This window comes from Hemitrygon akajei, chromosome 16, assembly GCF_048418815.1.
Source record: "Hemitrygon akajei chromosome 16, sHemAka1.3, whole genome shotgun sequence".
Taxonomy (NCBI): Eukaryota; Metazoa; Chordata; class Chondrichthyes; order Myliobatiformes; family Dasyatidae; genus Hemitrygon; species Hemitrygon akajei.
The window spans coordinates 68,741,245-68,759,203 of NC_133139.1; the positions used below are offsets into that span (position 1 = coordinate 68,741,245).

Consider the following 17,959-nt stretch of genomic DNA (forward strand, 5'->3'; position numbering starts at 1 on the left):
CTACCCTCATCTATATGCCTGGTCACCTCCTCAAAGAACTCTATCAGGCTTGTTAGACACAATCTGCCCTTCACAAAGCCATGCTGACTGTCCCTGATCAGACCATGATTCTCAAAATGTCCATAGATTCTATCTCTAAGAATCTTTTCCAACAGCTTTCCCACCACAGACGTAAGACTCACTGGTCTATAATTACCCGGACTATCCCTACTACCTTTTTTGAACAAGGGGACAACATTCGCCTCCCTCCAATCCTCTGGTACCATTCCCATGGACAATGAGGACATAAAGATCCTAGGCAGAGGCTCAGCAATCCCTTCCCTTGCCTCGTGGAGCAACGTGGGGAATATTCTGTCAGGTCCTGGGGACCTGTCCGTCCTAATGTATTTTAAAAAATCCAACACCTCTTCTCCCTTAATATCAACATGCTCCAGAACATCAACCTCACTCATATTGTCCTCACCGTCATCAAGTTCCCTCTCAGTGGTGAATACCGAAGAGAAGTATTCATTTGAGGACCTCGCTCACTTCCACAGCCTCCAGGCACATCTTCCCACCTTTATCTCTAATCAGTCCTATCTTCACTCCTGTCAACCTTTTGTTCTTCACATAATTGAAGAATGCTTTGGGGTTTTCCTTTACCCTACTTGCCAAGGCCTTCTCATGTCCCCTTCTTGCTCTCCTCAGCCCCTTCTTAAGCTCCTTTCTTGCTACCCTATATTCCTCAATAGACCCATCTGATCCTTGCTTCCTAAACCTCATGTATGCTGCCTTCTTCCACCTGACTAGATTTTCCACTTCACCTGTCACCCATGGTTCCTTCACCCTACCATTCTTTATCTTCCTCACCGGGACAAATTTATGCCTAACATCCTGCAAGAGATCCCTAAACATCAACCACATGTCCATAGTACATTTCCCTGCAAAAACATCATCCCAATTCACACCCATAAGTTCTAGCCTTATAGCCTCATAATTTGCCCTTCCCCAATTAAAAATTTTCCTGTCCTCTCTGATTCTATCCTTCTCCATGATAATGTTAAAGGCCAGGGAGCGGTGGTCACTGTCCCCTAGATGCTCACCCACTGAGAGATCTGTGACCTGACCCAGTTCGTTACCTAATACTAGATCTAGTATGGCATTCCCCCAGTCGGCCTGTCAACATACTGTGACAGAAATCTGACCTGGACGCACTTAACAAACTCTGCCCCATCTAAACCATTGGAACTAATAAATAGTAGTTTATCCTTTTTATACCTTTTTAACTATTTCCATGAAACTTTAGCTAATTGGGCCAAAATGTACTAGTCCCAATGTGTTCCAATTAACCGAATCCACTGCATCAGGAAATTGCTGTGGTGTGACAGTGTTATGGCACTACATGCAGCAAAAAAAATTCAACAATAACACAATAAAGAATTATATCAAAAAATAAAGTTAGAAGTACAGAGATGGAATAAAATGAGCATAAATACATAAATACCAGTATGTTTTGTGCATTAGAAAAAGGATTTTAAAGTGTTTACGATGCAGTGACTGAGGTCATTGATAGCAGGGGAGACATTTAGACAAGTACATGGATAGCAGGGGTTTAAGAGGGATATGGGCCAGACACAAGTAAGTGGGATTACCCTATATAGGTTGTGCGGTCGACATTGACAATTTGGGCTGAAGGGCTTGTTTCCCTCCTCTGACTCTATGAATCTTCTGATAAATGTATGTGTGTGCCACCTACTGATTCACAACCAAGAAACCATATTGTTTTCAAAAGATCAGATATCTATAAATTAATTTTCTTTCTCTCCTTGAACCAGTCCGGATACAACCTACTCTGATGATAGTGGGCAGGAGCCTCTGCCACAGCCTCCAACCCTCTCAGAATTTGATGATTTTGAAGTGGACGACATCATTCAGCCCATAGGAAGCTCGACTGCCCTGTATCCATTCGACGGTAAGAGCTGGCAAGATTGGGTGTGTGTATGTTCATGTGTGCTTTAGTGTCTTAGATCCAGTGATATTGATCCAAGGTTCTTTGGAAGTCAAGAATGAGGCTTAGAATGTGGTGGTTACGATCATTTTATTAAATGTTGCAGGCACAAATTCAAATAAGTCATGGCTGTCTCTTACTCAGACTGGAGATAAAAATTAATCTAGAAAATAGGCAGATTCAAGTGGCATGACACCTGCCTGCAGAAAATCTGAGAGGCTTTTAGAGAAATACAGAATCAGCTCTACAGCAGTTACTGGGAGGTTTCGAGTTATGGAGTCAGAGAATGCCACAGCCCAGAAACAGGCCCTTCACCTGTCTAATCTGTGTCAAACTCTTAATCTGACTAGTTCCATCAACCTGCACCTGGACCACAGCCCTCCTTAGCCCTTCCCAACCACGTACCTATCCAAACTTCTCGTAACTGTTAGAATCAGTCACTTCTGCTGAGAATGTGGGAACCACTGAACAGATCCAGATTTGTTTATCGCATGTACAGCACATTGAAGCATACAGTGAAATACGTTAACAACCAGCATCCCAAAGGATGTGCTAAAGTGTTGCTGTGCTTCCGTTGCCAACACAGCATGTCCACGGTGTTTCATAGAGCAACAGCAAAATAACACAACAGCAAGACGAGCCCCTTTCCCATCCATTCACACACCCGGGCAGACCTCCAGTCCTTGACCCAGCGCGCTGATCACAGGTTTATTTTTTTTTAAAACAAGGTAGCATAGGAAAGTTAAACTATAAGAAAACGACTAGAAAAATAATGCCTCTCCATCCTAATTAAACAAGTCTAAGTGTGTGTGCACATGCCCTTCTCGGAGGCTTATCAGCTTGTTGTGGGAGGCTTGTGTTCCTGAGATCCCAAGAGCAGTGTTGTCTGGAGTTTAGCTCCTGGTAGGGTCAGCCATGACGGTGAGGTCAAGGGGGAGGTTCCAGACAAAGTGGTGGAGCTGGTGGATGACGTTGGCTTGTCACAATGGCAGTGAAAGGTCCCCAGTCATCTTGCATTACATGCCACTCGATCCTGACCCTGGTCTGTCAAGGGCAGTATGGCGGCTGCCCATGCATCAGCCTCCCAACTTTAAACAAAGATACGCACAGGCATTCTCTCTTAAAGGAATAATATTTGGATCCTGGAGTTGCCTCTACTGCCAACTGAGGACCCCAGTGGACAATCCCTTCGGAGAGTATGTTATCCAACCCGCGTGATTGTATCATTACTACTATTGTGTCATTACTACTGTTCCTGCTTGTGTGTGTGTATGCAACATCCTGATGTGTATAGGTACCAGGTCCTGGTGCAGGATTTTGGCCAGAAATATCAACAATTCCCTTCCTTCCACATATGCCACTTGACCTTCTGAGTTCCTCCAGCAGATTGTTTGTTGCTCCAGATTTTAGCACTGCTGCCTCTTGTGTCTCCACCCCGGCTTTGGAATTTACTCAATTAAATCATCTTGCGGCAGAGATGGTGATAAAACTCTTGTCCCTGGATCATTTTTCCAGTCCAGTAATTTTGTTACAGGCATTGATACTTAAGTTTTAATAACAGCAGAACTCAGGCAATAGAATATAATCAGATTCGTATTTATTATACTGACATAGGTCATGAAAGGTGATGTTTAATGGCAGCAGTACAATACATAAAATGTACTAGAAATTGCAATAAGTAATACAAAATGTTCAGTGGATTCCGGTAATTGGAGCATATCGGGACCAGTACACTGTGGCCCAACTAAGCAGTTGCCCCAATTAGCTAAAGTTTCATAGAAATAGTTAAAAAGGTATAAAAAGACAAACTACGTCTTAACTGAGTAACAAATTATGTATTTAAATTAAATACAGAAAAAATTAGAACGCTACTAATACTATTACAGTACTATGAAACTGGGTACTAGTTCCTAATAATTGACAGAGGAATTCATCCAGTGTATGCTGCTGTCTTCTTTTGATTGACTGTAAATGAACAAAATCAGTGCAGACACCTAGTGCAGATAGTCATCTGCCTTCATACAATTTATTTGACAATTGAATCCTCCAAATCTTCATTTTCATTGTAACGTTCAAGGTGATTGTCAATACCTTCAAATTCTCCGTAATACCTAACTTGTTGAAGTGGAGAAATTGTTTCATTTTTACTCTCGGCCATTTCTGCCACCTCCAAGCCTGAATGCTTGAAACTGCAGTAAGCAAAACAGTTCTGAATTGTCTCACTACTTATTTCTAGGCAACTATCAGTGACAAAAAATATCTGCTTTTTGAATACAAGCACACACTAAACTTTTTAATTTCTTCTCTGTAAGCACGGTGTCATGTTTAACTGCATCTGACACTAGTTAGAAACTGTTTGGCAACAGTCTCCTGCCCCAGTTAAGTGGCTTACTGTCCCAAGTAAACAAAAGGAATCCGACTGTTTTCTTTTCATTAAGAGTTATCCCAAGGAAGTGCTGCTCCGATTAACTGATGGCCCAATTAACCAGAGTCTACTGTATATTACAAAAATCAAATAAGTAGTGCAATAAAAAGAGCAAAAATAGTGAGGTAGTGTTCATGGGTTTATTGTTCATTCATAACAAGAAATAGGAAGAGGAATAGGCCGTTCAGCCTTCAGATGCTCTTCCATTTATTAAATTCATGGCTGCAACTTTCCTTCCTGCCAGTTCCAGCAATCCTGTTCTCCCCTACAAGTGTCTGTTTGAAAATCAGCCTTTTGGCTTCCCAGCTTACCGACTAGGGAATTCCAAGGATTTAGAACTTTCCAAGAGGAGCATTTTCTCCTTGTCAGCACAAACACTGAAAACACTGGAGGAACTCAACAGTTGGACAGCATCCACGGAAGGAATATTTTCCAGTATTCACAGATCTTTCATGTCTCTCATCCTGTCATCCTCATCACTGTTTTAAGAGCATAACCCCTAAAATTCAGAAATACTGTCCTTTGATTGTAGAGTCCTATTGTGCAGAAATTAGCTTTTTAGCCCGTTGTGTCAGTACTAGATTAATCCCAATTATCAGCAGTGATGAGGTAGAAACTCAGAGAAACCAGAGGGACTGTAGATGCTGGAAAATTTTCCCTGCATAGATGCTGCCTGACTTGCTGAGTTTTGCCGGTGTTTTGAGCATGTTAATGAGGAGAAAATTCTTGCTCCGTACCCAACGATGCATTGGAAACTCAAAACCCCTTCAAATGTTGTGGAAGCCTCAGTCTCCTCTGCTTCTCAGGCAGTGAGTGCCAGGTTACAAACACCCTCCAGTTCCCTCAAACCTCACCAGAAGCCTGAGGTTGGTATACCTCAGGACTGTGTATGGAGCCCCTCGCTCTGCTCTCGTCATACCCGTGACTGTGCGGGTAGGCACCACTCCAGTGCCATTCACAATTCTGCCAACACCACTTGTTGTTGGCCAAGACACCAATGTTGGCGATGGACATGAAGTGCTTGCCCTTCATTGCTGTTGTATCTAAATCCCGCAATTCAACAGTGCAGCGTGAGCATCTTCAGGAGGACTGTAGCTGTTTCAGGGGGCAATTCGCACCCACCCTGAGGGTAATTACAGGTGGGCAGTAGACGCTCCGTGGCCATTTTATAAGGTAGAGGAGTGGAACCCAATGTGGTTCTGCTGCTGTAGCCCATCCACTTCGAGGTTCGACCTGTTGGGCATTCAGAAATTGTTCTCTGCACACTGCTGTTGTAATGCGTGACCTTTTGAGTTACTGGTACTTTCCTGTCAGCTTTAACCAATCTGGCCATTCTCTTCTGACCTCACTCATTTACAAGGCATTTTTGCCCACAAAACTGCCACTCACTGGATGTCTTATTCTTTGTTTCTTGCACCATTCTCTGTAAGCTCTAGAGACTTTAGTGCATGAGAATCCCAGAAGATACTCAAACTGCCCCATCTGGCACCAACAATTAATCTGCTTAAAGTCGCTTAGATCACATTTCTTCCCCATTCTGATGGTCTGAACAACAACTGAACCTCTTGACCATGTCTGCATGCTTTTATGCATTGAGTTGCTGCGACATGATTGGCTAATTAAATATTTGCATTAATGAGAAGGTACGTAGGTGTACCTAATAAAGAGGCCATTGAGTGTATGCTGGCTTAGTTGGGTCCTGGGGTTGGAGGCCTGTGTGGATGGATGAGAGGGTGGAAAGGTGCTGGTTTAGCTGTGTGTTGTTTTGCTGAAGGTTGGGGGCATGCTAAGTTGGCACTGAAATGTGGGCTGCCCCCAGCCCATCCTTGGTTGCTAATGCAAATGACACATTTCACTGTATCCTGATGCATGTGTCATAGTCATAGAGCACTACCACACAGAAACAGGCCTTTCGCCCGTCTAGTCCATGCCGAACTGTTCGTCTGCCTCGTCCCACCACCACAGCCCTCCGTGCCCCTCCCATCCACGTACCTCTCCAAGCTTCTCATAAGTGCTGCAATCGGAGCCACGTTTACCTTTACCGTTGTCAGCTTGTTCCCAACTCTCACCAACTTTTGAGAGAATTAGTTCCCCTTGAACATTTCACCTTTGACCCTTAGCCCATAGCCTTTAGTCTAGTCTCACCCAACCTCAGTGGAAAAAGCCCGCTTGCATTTACTCTATCTATGTCCCTCATAATTTTGTATACCTCTCTCACATCTCCTATGCTCCTGGAAATAAAATGCGATAAGTAAGTCAGAATCTAAATCTGAACATCGTACAGGACATCTCGTTGAGTGATGCTGCAGTAACAACCGTACCATTGACTTCACAAAGGGGAAGTTGGGAATGTACATGCTCATTCTCATTAGTGAGCTGGAGGTGGAGAGAGTCAGCAGCTTCCAATTCCTGGACGTTAACACTTCAAGTGGCCTGCCCTGGGCATGGTACATAGATGCAATCATGAAGAAGATGAGACAACACCTCTGCTTTCTAATTTTCTGCGGGTGCACTATCGATGACATTCTTTGTGGGTTGTGTCATGGCCTGGTATGGCATTTCCAAGCCTCAGAAATGCACTGAATACTGGATGCAGCCTGGCCCTTCACTGGCACAGCCCTCCCACCATTGAGATCATCTGCACGAGGGACTGCCTCGAGAAGGCAGCATCTATTGTCCAGGATCTCCTCTGTCCTGGTCGTGCCCTCGTCTCACTCCTGCAGTCAGGCAGACGATGCACGACCAGGTTTAATCTGCTGAGCATTGTGGACATGCCATGTTGGTGCCCCCAGCCCAGCACATCCTTGGGTGGGTGTGTTGGCTGTTAACGCAAGTGACCCATTTCACTCTATGGTTCGACGTACATGCGGTAAATAAATCTGAACCAGAATCTGTTCAGACACAGCTAATTGCCTGCAACCATCAGGTTCTTGAACCGACCTGCACAGCCCTAATCCCACCACATCACAGACCATCTCATGCACACCCTGTGATGTGCTTTTTTTTAAACCACTGATGTCTTGCTGCCATAGTGTGCGTCTTAAATAGCCACTGACACCAAGTCGAGCTCCTGTGTGGTTTAGCTACTAAGCACAGCAGAACCGGTTTTAATGATGGGAGAAGGGGACGGGGAAAGCTGAGCACTTTGGGCAGATGGGGCTTGTCAGCCTTGGTTGGCAGTTCATCAGGGAAAAGGGAAGTTATCTCAAACCTCCCTGCGGCTATACCTGCTTATGGGGAAGGCTCTCTGGCAGCTGCTGGTGCCAAAGTATATCAGTCTCTGCTGCTCCTTTGGATTCATCAGTTGTGTGTAGTGGGGGGAGCCTGCTTCATGGGCAACAGCTCGCTCTCAGTATCGACTGCCCTGGCTTGTGTGCTGGCTTACAGCTAGGACGCCACATCCATGCTCGAGGCCCTTACTTCACTTACGTGCCTAGTTTCGCACAATCTCGTTGATCACCGTCACGTATAAATTATGTTCAGTGTGTTTTGAATCTGATGCGGCTGCAAGCAGGTTTTTTCATTATATCTGTGTGTCACTGTTCTTGTGCACATGACAATAAACTTGACTCTGCTGAATGGTCTTGGGTAACTGCAATGGGGGAAAGCTCAATATCTCCCGTTTCTCTGGATTCTCCCAACAATGGAAATAGTTTCTTAGCATCTTATCCCCTAGACCACAGGCCCATCAAGGACTTGCCTTTAATATTATGAGCTCTAGAGCAGAAAGGTCTAGTGCAAAGGGGCAAACATATTTGAGTTTGTGTGCCCAAATTGCCGATAACCTTCTAAAAACTCTTTCACGTGCCATAGTAATATTGAGCAGATATTGTTAGTGAGAAATAAATTAGTAACATTCGTTATGAACGTTTTTAAGGAATAAGGATAAATCATGTATTCATTGCTCTCCCATTGCTAACAGAGACAGATCAAAATAAATGAAGCATTTTAGAAACCTGCTCAAAAATGATCAATATTAATCTTTTAAAAAAACAATTGAAAAAATAACATCATTTCTAAATAGTATTGTTATTGTAGCTCATATATAATAAAAAATGTGAACATGAAATGTGAAAAGCTTTAGTGCATATTTATAAAAGGTCAAGGAAAGGGAAATAAACACACTTTACTCTCAGTGAGACTTTTTGCTGCACTAGCGATGGCAAATGTAATTTATGTCCAGTTTGTACGTGGTTGTGTTGAGAGCTATGCACACAGCACTATTTTCATCAGTGAGTCTATCTTTACTCTCTACATATTGATGTGTACACCAAGTTCACGAGGATTTCAAAATGTGTTATCCAACATCGTGGGTTCTTGCAACTGCCTAGCTGACACCGAGATGGTGTGAGACATTTTCTTCACTCTCGGGTTGTAAAGAATCTTCTGCTACTTCACTTGGCAGTAAAGATAATCATTGTGTGTGTTTTTATTATGGGTAGGGTTTACAGAATGGAGAGGTGACACTGCACGCATGTGCCAGTATAACTTTAGTGCGTGGGTCGGTGCCTGCTTGAGCTTGGTATTGAAGGACATAATGAGTGAAGATCTGTTTTGATCGTTGCAGGTAACAGTGAAGGGACCATTGCAATGGCGGAAGGAGAGGTGCTGCACCTGATCGAGGAGGACAAGGGGGATGGATGGACTCGGGTCAGGCGGCACAACGGCGAGGAAGGCTACGTCCCCACGTCGTACGTGAAGATCTCCCTCAGCAGAATGTGAGCCAGCTGGTGTCAGTGGCTTTGGGACTTGCCCTCTGGTTCAGAGTGGCTCAGTTTCCACCTTTGGACCATTGTGGTGTTGTGATGGAGCATTCAATGGGACAGGCAGCTCCTTGGAAAAGTGGGAGAGGGACAAGGGTTACTTGACCATCACTGGTCTTCACATTGGAAAAAAAACCTAAGAGTCACTTAGTTGCATTGTAATATCTTCGGCACATAATTAGGAGAGCATTTCTGACCATTCAGTTCACTTTAGGAAGACTATTGCCTTGTGCATTCCATTCTGGTACAGTAAATCCAGTTCTAATGTACATATTGTGTAGTAATAATTGTATTTAGGGATGAGCTCCTGACTTTTAATTGCAAATCACTGAGGCCGTTCTTTTATATAGATATTTTACATAGACTGTCATTTCTTTTATGTACAATCGTCAAGTCCTGTGCACGGGGTTAAAGCCACTCAGAACATGACCTGGAGTGTGACGGCCTGAGGCACCCGGATGAAATTACTCCGGCAGCAGCGAGCTGGCTCTCCAAATCATCACATTCCTTTACGGCGGCGGCCTGGTCGTGCACGTGAGGAGTGGGCCGGCCGTTCTGAAAAGCAACTGGACACAGCAGAGTCTGCAGGGAGCCCGGCCTCGGCGCGAATTGGCTACGGCTCACTCCGAGTGAATGGGGGCCAGCGTCAATTTGGGTTGATAGATGGTGGGGGTAAGGGTAAGAAGAGGTTCATAAACAATTTAGAAATGAAGAGCAAAGCTCAGCGCACTGCCCAACGATGCCTTAGATGGTGGGGCTGATGATCGACACTAGCAGCTAGTTTAGGCTGTGGATTTTTGGGGGAGAGCAGGAGTAAGTACTGGGCTGCCTCTGGAAACCTGTGGCGGGGCATGGATGGTTATATCTGTTTGTGCGTTTGTATAGCGCAACTTCACTAAAATTGAATGTTTGCCAATTATTGGTCTTTTAAGTGTATATTATTACAAGAAACAAATCAATGAATTGTTATAAGTCAGAAGTGAACTGAGGGCGGATATTTTGAGCCCTGACGCTAACCTGTGGGGTCCTAACTTGAGCAGTTCTTCTGTGGTATTTGGTATGCTGTCCAGAATGTAGCCCATTTGTTAAACCATGGCGGAAAATATATGGTAATGGAGCATTTATGATGTTGTAGACCTATAAAGCGCTTCACATTACAATAGGACAGTAACCTGGTTGTTTTCCTGCACGAATCTAATACTGTAATAAAATACTGTTCCAACTGAGGACTCCATGTACAATATGTCAGTTTGTGTACACACAGTCTTCCTGTGGTAATTATCCAGGACCTGCTGCTCTCCATAGCTGAGCCCCTGATCCACTTATCAAGCAGCCACAGGGCAGAATATTGGAAACTGTCCATTCCGGGTTTTGTGAAGTGGGAGATCACTCGTCCAGTATTTGCCTGTAGTATGGAAAATGTTCACTTTCTATTCTTACACAAATTACTGAACTTCACACAGCCTGCCCGTCTTTGAACATTCAAAGCACAATTTCCAAACGTTAGTTGCTTCTTCCTTTCCCCACCTCCTCCCTCCAGCTCTGGTTGGTTAAGTAGTGTGGGTGGCATGATAGTGTAGTGGTTAGCATAACGGCTTACAGTGCCAGTGATCAGGGTTCGAATTCCGCCGCCGTCTGTAAGGACTGTGTACGTTCTCCCCATGACCATGTGGGTTTCCTTTGGCTGTTCTGGTTTCTTCCTGCATACCAAAGACTTGTAGATTAGTAAGGTTTGGTATGCTAGTGCCAGTAGCACGGTGCCATTTGCAGGTTGCTCCAAGCACACATTCGGGCTGCGTTGGCCATTGGTGCAAATGACGCATTTCACTGCATGTTTTGGTGTACGTGTGACAAATGGAGCTAATCTTGATTTTTAAAAAAAGATTTACAATTACAGACTGTGCTGGACACTCTCAGATGTTTAACTTGGACCATGATCAGTCTGGTACACTTTTTAAACATACTGCTGTCCTCCCCTTCTATTTTAATGCAATGGCTGGGACCGAGTGTACTCTGGCCAACCTGCAGAGTGTCTCAGTTTATAAATAAGCATTTCCCTTTGTGCTGCATTTAGGAAACTGATGGGGAATTTGGTTCATGAATGCCTCAACTATTGAATCATTGGTGAAAATATTAAACCATAAACTGTAGGAGTAGAATTGGGCCATTTGACCCTTCGAATCCACTCCACCATTCCATCATGACTGAGTTATATTTCCTCTCAGCCCCATTCTCCTGCTTTCTCCCCCATAACCTATGACAAGCTTTATTCAACAAGAACCTGTCAAGCTCCGCTTTAAAATGCCCAATGTCTTGGCCTCCACAGCCGACTGGCAATGAATTCCACAGCTTCACCACCTTCTGGCTAAAGAAATTCCTCCTCATCTCTGTTCTAAAGGGAATTCCTTGTATCCTTACCTCTGCTGATGGGCAGTGGGCATAGGTTCAGGTGCTGTACAGGAGCCTGAACAAGCCTTCCACAAACAGCCTCTATCTATAGTTGAGTGGCATATCAAATGTGAAAGAAAAATTGAGTAGAAACAACAATGAACCATGGGGGGTCCGGATCAGATATGCATCTAAAATCACTGGTCAGTGAGACATGTCTGGAAACAGACTTTACAACAGAGAAGGAGATTAAAATGCAGAGGTTATTGGGTTAGTACAAAAAAGTGATTCTGAGATAGAAGATCATCATTAAACAATGGAGCAGCCCTTCTTCTCCTTCGACTTCTAACAGTACATCTTCACAGCGCCAGCGACAAGATCAGGTTCAATTCCCGTCGCTGTCTGCAAGGAGTTTGTACGTTCTCTTTGAACTTTGAGAGTTTTGGCTTTGAGACTTGCCTTTTCTATTTTGGCAAGAAGCTTATTGATTCTGAATGGGTTCCTGAGTTAACAATAGAATATGGCTGAAAACATTCAACATCTGTGGGGAGAGAAGTCACTTTAATGTTTCAGGCTGAACTCCGAAAGTTAACCCTATTTCTCCTTCCACGGACGCTGCCTGGCCTGCTGAGAGTTAGCAATATTCTCTGTGTTCAGGTTTTGATTTTAGTTGCCCCACTACGTTTGGAAACGGGCAACGGATACTGGTGTTCACAGTGATGGTCTCATCTTGTGGGCGAATCAAGTTCAAAGTCAGTTAAAGACTAGCTTTATTTGTCACATTTACATTGAAGCATACGTGGAAAATCGTCATTTGCGTCAACGACCAACACAGCCTGCAAGTGTCGCCCTGCTGCGCCGCGATCGTAGCATGCCTACGGTTTACTAACCCTAACCCATACCTCTTTAAAATGTGGGAGGAAACCCGCACGGCCTCAGGGAGAATGTACATAACACCTTACAGAGAGCAGCAGGAACTGAACCTGGGTCACTGGCACTGTAACGTGTTATGCTATCCACTTATCCTTATTATTGGTAATAACTGAAGTGAATAGTTTTATTATCAAAGTACATACAGTACATGTTATACACCACCTTGGAGGTTCATTGCTGGCATTTACAGGAAAATAAAGAGATACAATAGAATATGGAAAAAAAACTAGACATAAACAGACTAAGACTGACAAACCGCAAATAATAAAAAAAAGAGAGAACATGAGTTGTAAAGAGTCTTTGAAACTGAGTCTGGGTTGTGGAATCCGTACAAAGTAGTGGTGATTGAAATTATCCACACTTGTTCAGGAGCCTGAAGGTTTCTAACTGTTTCTGAACCTGGTGGTGTGGGACCTAAGGTTTCTGAACCTCCTGCCCAGTGATAGTAGTGAGAAGAGAGCATGGGCTGGATGGTGGGGACATTGGTGTGTCCATACCAGGCTGTGATGCAAGCAGTTTGGATACTCTCCTTCCTGCACCTATAGAAGTTTCTCAAAGATTTTGGTGACATTCAAAATCTATGGAAACTTATAAGAAAGTACAGGTACTGTCGTAACTTCTTTGTGAGGACACTTACAGGTCCCAGGACAGATCATCCAATCTGTTAACACCAAGGAATTTAAAGCTACTTACCTTCCCCACCTCCGTTCCCCTAAAGAAAACTGGCTGATGGTTCTCTGGCTTCATCCTCCTTTAAGCAATAGTAAGACCATGTTGAACTCTTCGGTTTTACATTTGACATTTCTGTACTCCACCTTGACTTCTCTGTTTTCTGACTTCTGCTTCGGCCTCTGTATTGTTTCCCTCTGCATTTTAAGATGGTGCCTGGTGGCCTGTCTGTGTATGGGTGGGTGGGGGGGAGGGTTGGAAACAAAAGATAGTTCCACAGATTGCATGGTGACATAATCTCCCCAGCTCCAGTGTTAACATTCATCCCTGATAGATTTAGGGTGGTGTTCTGGCTTGGCGTATGGTGCAGTAACATAGTGACCTCATTATGTATCTCTGGGTAATTTCCTGTGCTCTGGCATGGTGCATCTGGCATCAATTAGATTTCAAACACACAGCCAAACCTGTGAACACAGCTCTATCACAAGTCAGGGAGTAGATAATCTAGGGGAGCTAGCAAAAGATACCGATCGTGATGCCGTGTACATCAAGCCATACAGAGAAATGTGTTAACAATCAACACAGTCTGAGGATGTGCTGGGGCCAACCCGCATGTGTAGCCATACAACATGCAGCCGACGTGCAACAAACAGCAAAGGCGAAATAAACCCTTTCCACACATACACACACACACTCACACACTCACACACACACACACACACACACACACACACACACACACACACACACACACACACACACACACACACACACACACTCACACACTCACACACTCACACACTCTCAAACACACCAACTTGAAAGGCAGAGGGAAGCAATGCAGAGAACAAAGCAAAAAATTTGTTTTCTATAAGAGAAAAGTAAGAGTGGAGTACAGGAAAGTCAAATGCAGAGAACACAAAGGTTACTAGATTCTAAAAGGACCAGCACATCAACTTTTTATTTCTCTCCATAGATGCTGAGTTCCTCCCTGCATCACATTGCTCTGGATTTCCAACATCTGCAGAATCTCTTGTGTTTTTTCTGAATTTCCATAGTATTAGAAACAAGGTCAGTGGGCTTGTTGCATAAACCCATCAGTGACCGTGCGAAGCACCTCATTCACTCCATTTCTTGGCTTAGTGGGACTGACGTAAGGAATTTTAGTCTCCAACACTATTCAAAGATCCTAGGATTTCATTAACAATAAAACAAATACCAGTGTTTTTGATATTGGAATATTGTTGGTCTTCCCTGTTCTCCCCTAGACATTGTCTCGGAATTCAAACTAAGGTCGCTTCAGTCAGAAAGTGAGGTGCCTCCTACTCCCGTTTTAGAGGCCAGATTAATGGGATCCTTTGGAGACTTGTAGCTGAACTTTGAGTTGGCATGCAACTTCCAAGGAGCTGCTTCATTCGTGGCCTATGTGGATTCTGTTGAGGGTTGTCCACTATCTTTGGAGGTTAAAGCCTTGTAGATCTAGTGACAAATGATTTATTTCATAAATTGGATGGGTCCCCCTTTCTTCCATCGGGGTAGACAATTTCTTCCTATGGCATGGACATTGGCTGCTCTTTCCTGAAGTGGCCTGCATGAGTTTTTAAACACTTTTGTGGTGGTTTGCCAAGTATTCTGAATGGGGACGTTTGTGTTGGCCGTCATTTTTCTCCTATCACGAGCAACGCCAACAGTGTTGTTTGTCACAGACAGTAAATGGAGTTCTGCCACTTCCCACATATTCTCATCCAGCAGAAAGCTTGACTTCTCAGGGTGAAGGCATTGGTACTTTGTTTGTGTGTATGGTACAATGTACGTGTGGATTTAAAGTTCAAAATATTGGCCTGATCTTTGCAGTCAGTTGCAAAGTGTTGCTGATTTATGGAAATCTAGATAGAGGTCACTATCTGTGTTAACTGTTGTTAGTCTGTGAAAAAGAGATTTCCAGGAATTAATGATCAACGAGTCCTGCATTTGTTATGATAATTTGCAGCTTTCTCCAGTGTCATCTTCAGAAAATTGGTATTTACAAACTTTCACACAAAATGCTGGAGAAACTCAATAGACCAGGCAGCACCTATGGAAAAGAGTAAACAGTCAACGTTTCGGGCCGAGACCTTACTTCAGGACAGGAAAGGAATTGGGATGTCAGAGTAAGAGCTTTACAAACTTTTCTTGAGTAAAGTACCTTTAATATTTTATATTTTATTGTGTGGAGTTTTTAATAGTTCACTAACCAATCATTAGTGACCTTTGTATACCTCGATTGAAAATCCCTTGGGTAAACATTTCAGTATTAAAGATTTTGATTTTTAATTTGGTGCTCTGTAAAATAATTAAAAACATCGGCTTGAAAAGATAATTTTTCCCCTATCTGGTTTGTTGCTAGCAAGAATTTTTTAATACAGCTGGCTGGTATAATCCAGCTTTTTCAATGTTACTGATCACTTTCTCAACTCCTGACTTGCTGAGTTCTTCCAGCATTTTGTATGTGTTGCTCAGAGCTCTACTATCTGCAGAATCTCTTCTGTGGGAAGTCCTGGGACTGGAGGCCCATATTAAATCGGCAGGTCCTGAGGTTGGAAGCCTATGATTGACACATCTTGGGGTCAAAACCCAGATGCCAGTGAGTCCTGAGGTCGACAAGTCTGGGAAAGCCCCTAGTCAGTGGGCCCAGGTCCGGGGCCTGGGCTAAGGACTGAAGGTCTGAGGCCTGGGGACAGCCTGTCGGTGGATTGGAGGCATGACTGTGTGTGTGGGTAGGAGGGGAGAAAAGGGAGTTGTTTTGTCTCAGCATTGTTGTTTTGTAGGTTGGCTGTGTTGTTGTTCTGCTGAATGTGTGTATGCTGTGTTGGAGCCAGAATGTGTGGTGTGGTTGTGTTAATGCTAACAACGCATCCCACTGGATATTTCAATGTACACGTGATGTTCCTGGAACCAGAGATTCCATGGGACTAAGGCAAGCAACAGGGTAAAGCAGAGATTTTGGGGTTAGTAGTGAGTGCTGTCAATTACCATAAATCACTGACTTCTTCCCCTCCTTGTGAGAGCAATGGATCAATTCTGGCAAAGTCCAATGTATAATATTGCAAATTTAAAAAAAGTACTTTTTGCAAGAATATGAATGATGTCTGAGATACTGGATATTGATTAATGCAGCAGGGGAAGAAGAGTGCAATAATTAATATTATTGTCAGTTAATATTACCGGTAAATGAGTTTAACACTTGTATAGAACTGACAAAACGTGGACAAAAACCCTTTGATTTTTGCTTCTATTTGTCCTCCTTCATCAACCCCATCTACTTTTCTTCAGCTGTTTCTTTCATTCGTTTCTCCAGCCCTCAACCCCCCTTCAAATGCATCTTTGCTGTTCACATAATTACTGTGCTGCCCTACAGTTGTTACTGGACTCACAGCCAGGGGCCTAAACCGCAGGTATTGCTGTTTAATTTAATTCTCACCAATACAACAGAGGAATTTTAATATCAGTATTTGTGCCATGTTCTCTTCTCACTGCTGTCATTGGGAAGAAGGTACAGGAGCCTTGAGTCGCTCACCACCAGGTTCAGGAATAGTTGTTACCCTTCAACCACAGGCTCCTGAACTGGAGCGGATAACTTCGCTCACCAAATCTCTGAACTGACTCCACAACCTATAGACTCAGCTTCAAGGACTCTACAACTCATGTCCTTGGTGTTATTTGTTTATTTAATTTAATTAGCTTTTTGTATTTGCAGTTTGTCTTCTTTTGCACATTGGTTGTTTTGCCGGTCTTTGTGTGTAGTTTTTCATTGATTCTGTTGTAGCATGTTGTTCTCTGAATGCCCACAAGGAAATGAATCTCAGGTCAGTATATTGTGACATATATATACATTGATAATAACTTTACTTTGAACTTTATGAGTGTACAATTAAACTGTTTTACAAAGGCATCTACACTCAGTGGACACTTTATTATGTGCCTCCTGTAACTAATAAAGTGGCAACTGAGTGTATGTTTATGGTCTTCTGCTGCTGTAGCCCATCCACTTCAAGGTTTGATGTGTTGTGCATTCAGAGATGCGCTCAGCATTCTCTGTAAACTTAGAGACTGTTGTGCATGAACATCTTAGCAGATCAGGGGTTTCTGAGGTAATCAACCCACCCCATCTGGCATCAACAATCATTCCATGGTCAAAGTCACCTTGATCACATCTCTTTCTCACTCTGACGTTTGGTCTGAACAACAACTGAACCTCTTGACCCTGTCTGCATGCTTTTATGCATTGAGTTGCTGCCACATGATTGGCTGATTAGATATTTGTATTAATGAGCATGTGTACCTTATAAAGTGGCCAGTGAAGGTACTTCACCAATGTCCTTGAAGAGAAGGAACTTGCTGTCTGTTCCTGGTTTGGCCTCCATGTGACTGTGGACACCCACAGGGTTCTCTTTCTGTATTTTTCAGGAGAAGCTAGGGTGGGCAATAACCCCTCATCTAGGTCCACAATTGACAGATTTGGTAGTGAGTGCCACATTTTCTCAACTTCACTCCAGATAACTTTAATATTCATAGCAACACACACAAAATGCTGGTGGAACACAGCAGGCCAGGCAGCATCTACAGGGAGAAGCGCTGTCGACGTTTCGGGCCGAGACCCTTCGTCAGGACTAACTGAAAGGAAAGATAGTAAGAGATTTACTTTCAGTTAGTCCTGACGAAGGGTCTGGGCCCGAAACGTCGACAGTGCTTCTCCCTGTAGATGCTGCCTGGCCTGCTGTGTTCCACCAGCATTTTGTGTGTGTTGCTTGAATT

The 17,959-nt window shown here is 43.6% G+C and overlaps 1 protein-coding gene across 4 annotated transcripts in view; it reads left to right on the forward strand.

Annotated features, from left to right (window-relative positions):
* Positions 1-10,401, forward strand: part of LOC140740153 (cdc42-interacting protein 4 homolog) — a 170,874-nt gene extending 160,473 nt beyond the window's left edge. For all 4 annotated transcript variants that reach the window (XM_073069118.1, XM_073069119.1, XM_073069121.1 and 1 more), the window contains 2 exons: positions 1,815-1,951; positions 8,980-10,401. In XM_073069118.1, coding sequence (XP_072925219.1) covers positions 1,815-1,951; positions 8,980-9,134 — 292 coding nt within the window. In that variant the 3' untranslated portion in view covers positions 9,135-10,401. The remainder of the gene's footprint in view (positions 1-1,814; positions 1,952-8,979) is intronic.
* Positions 10,402-17,959: the final 7,558 nt, after the last annotated feature.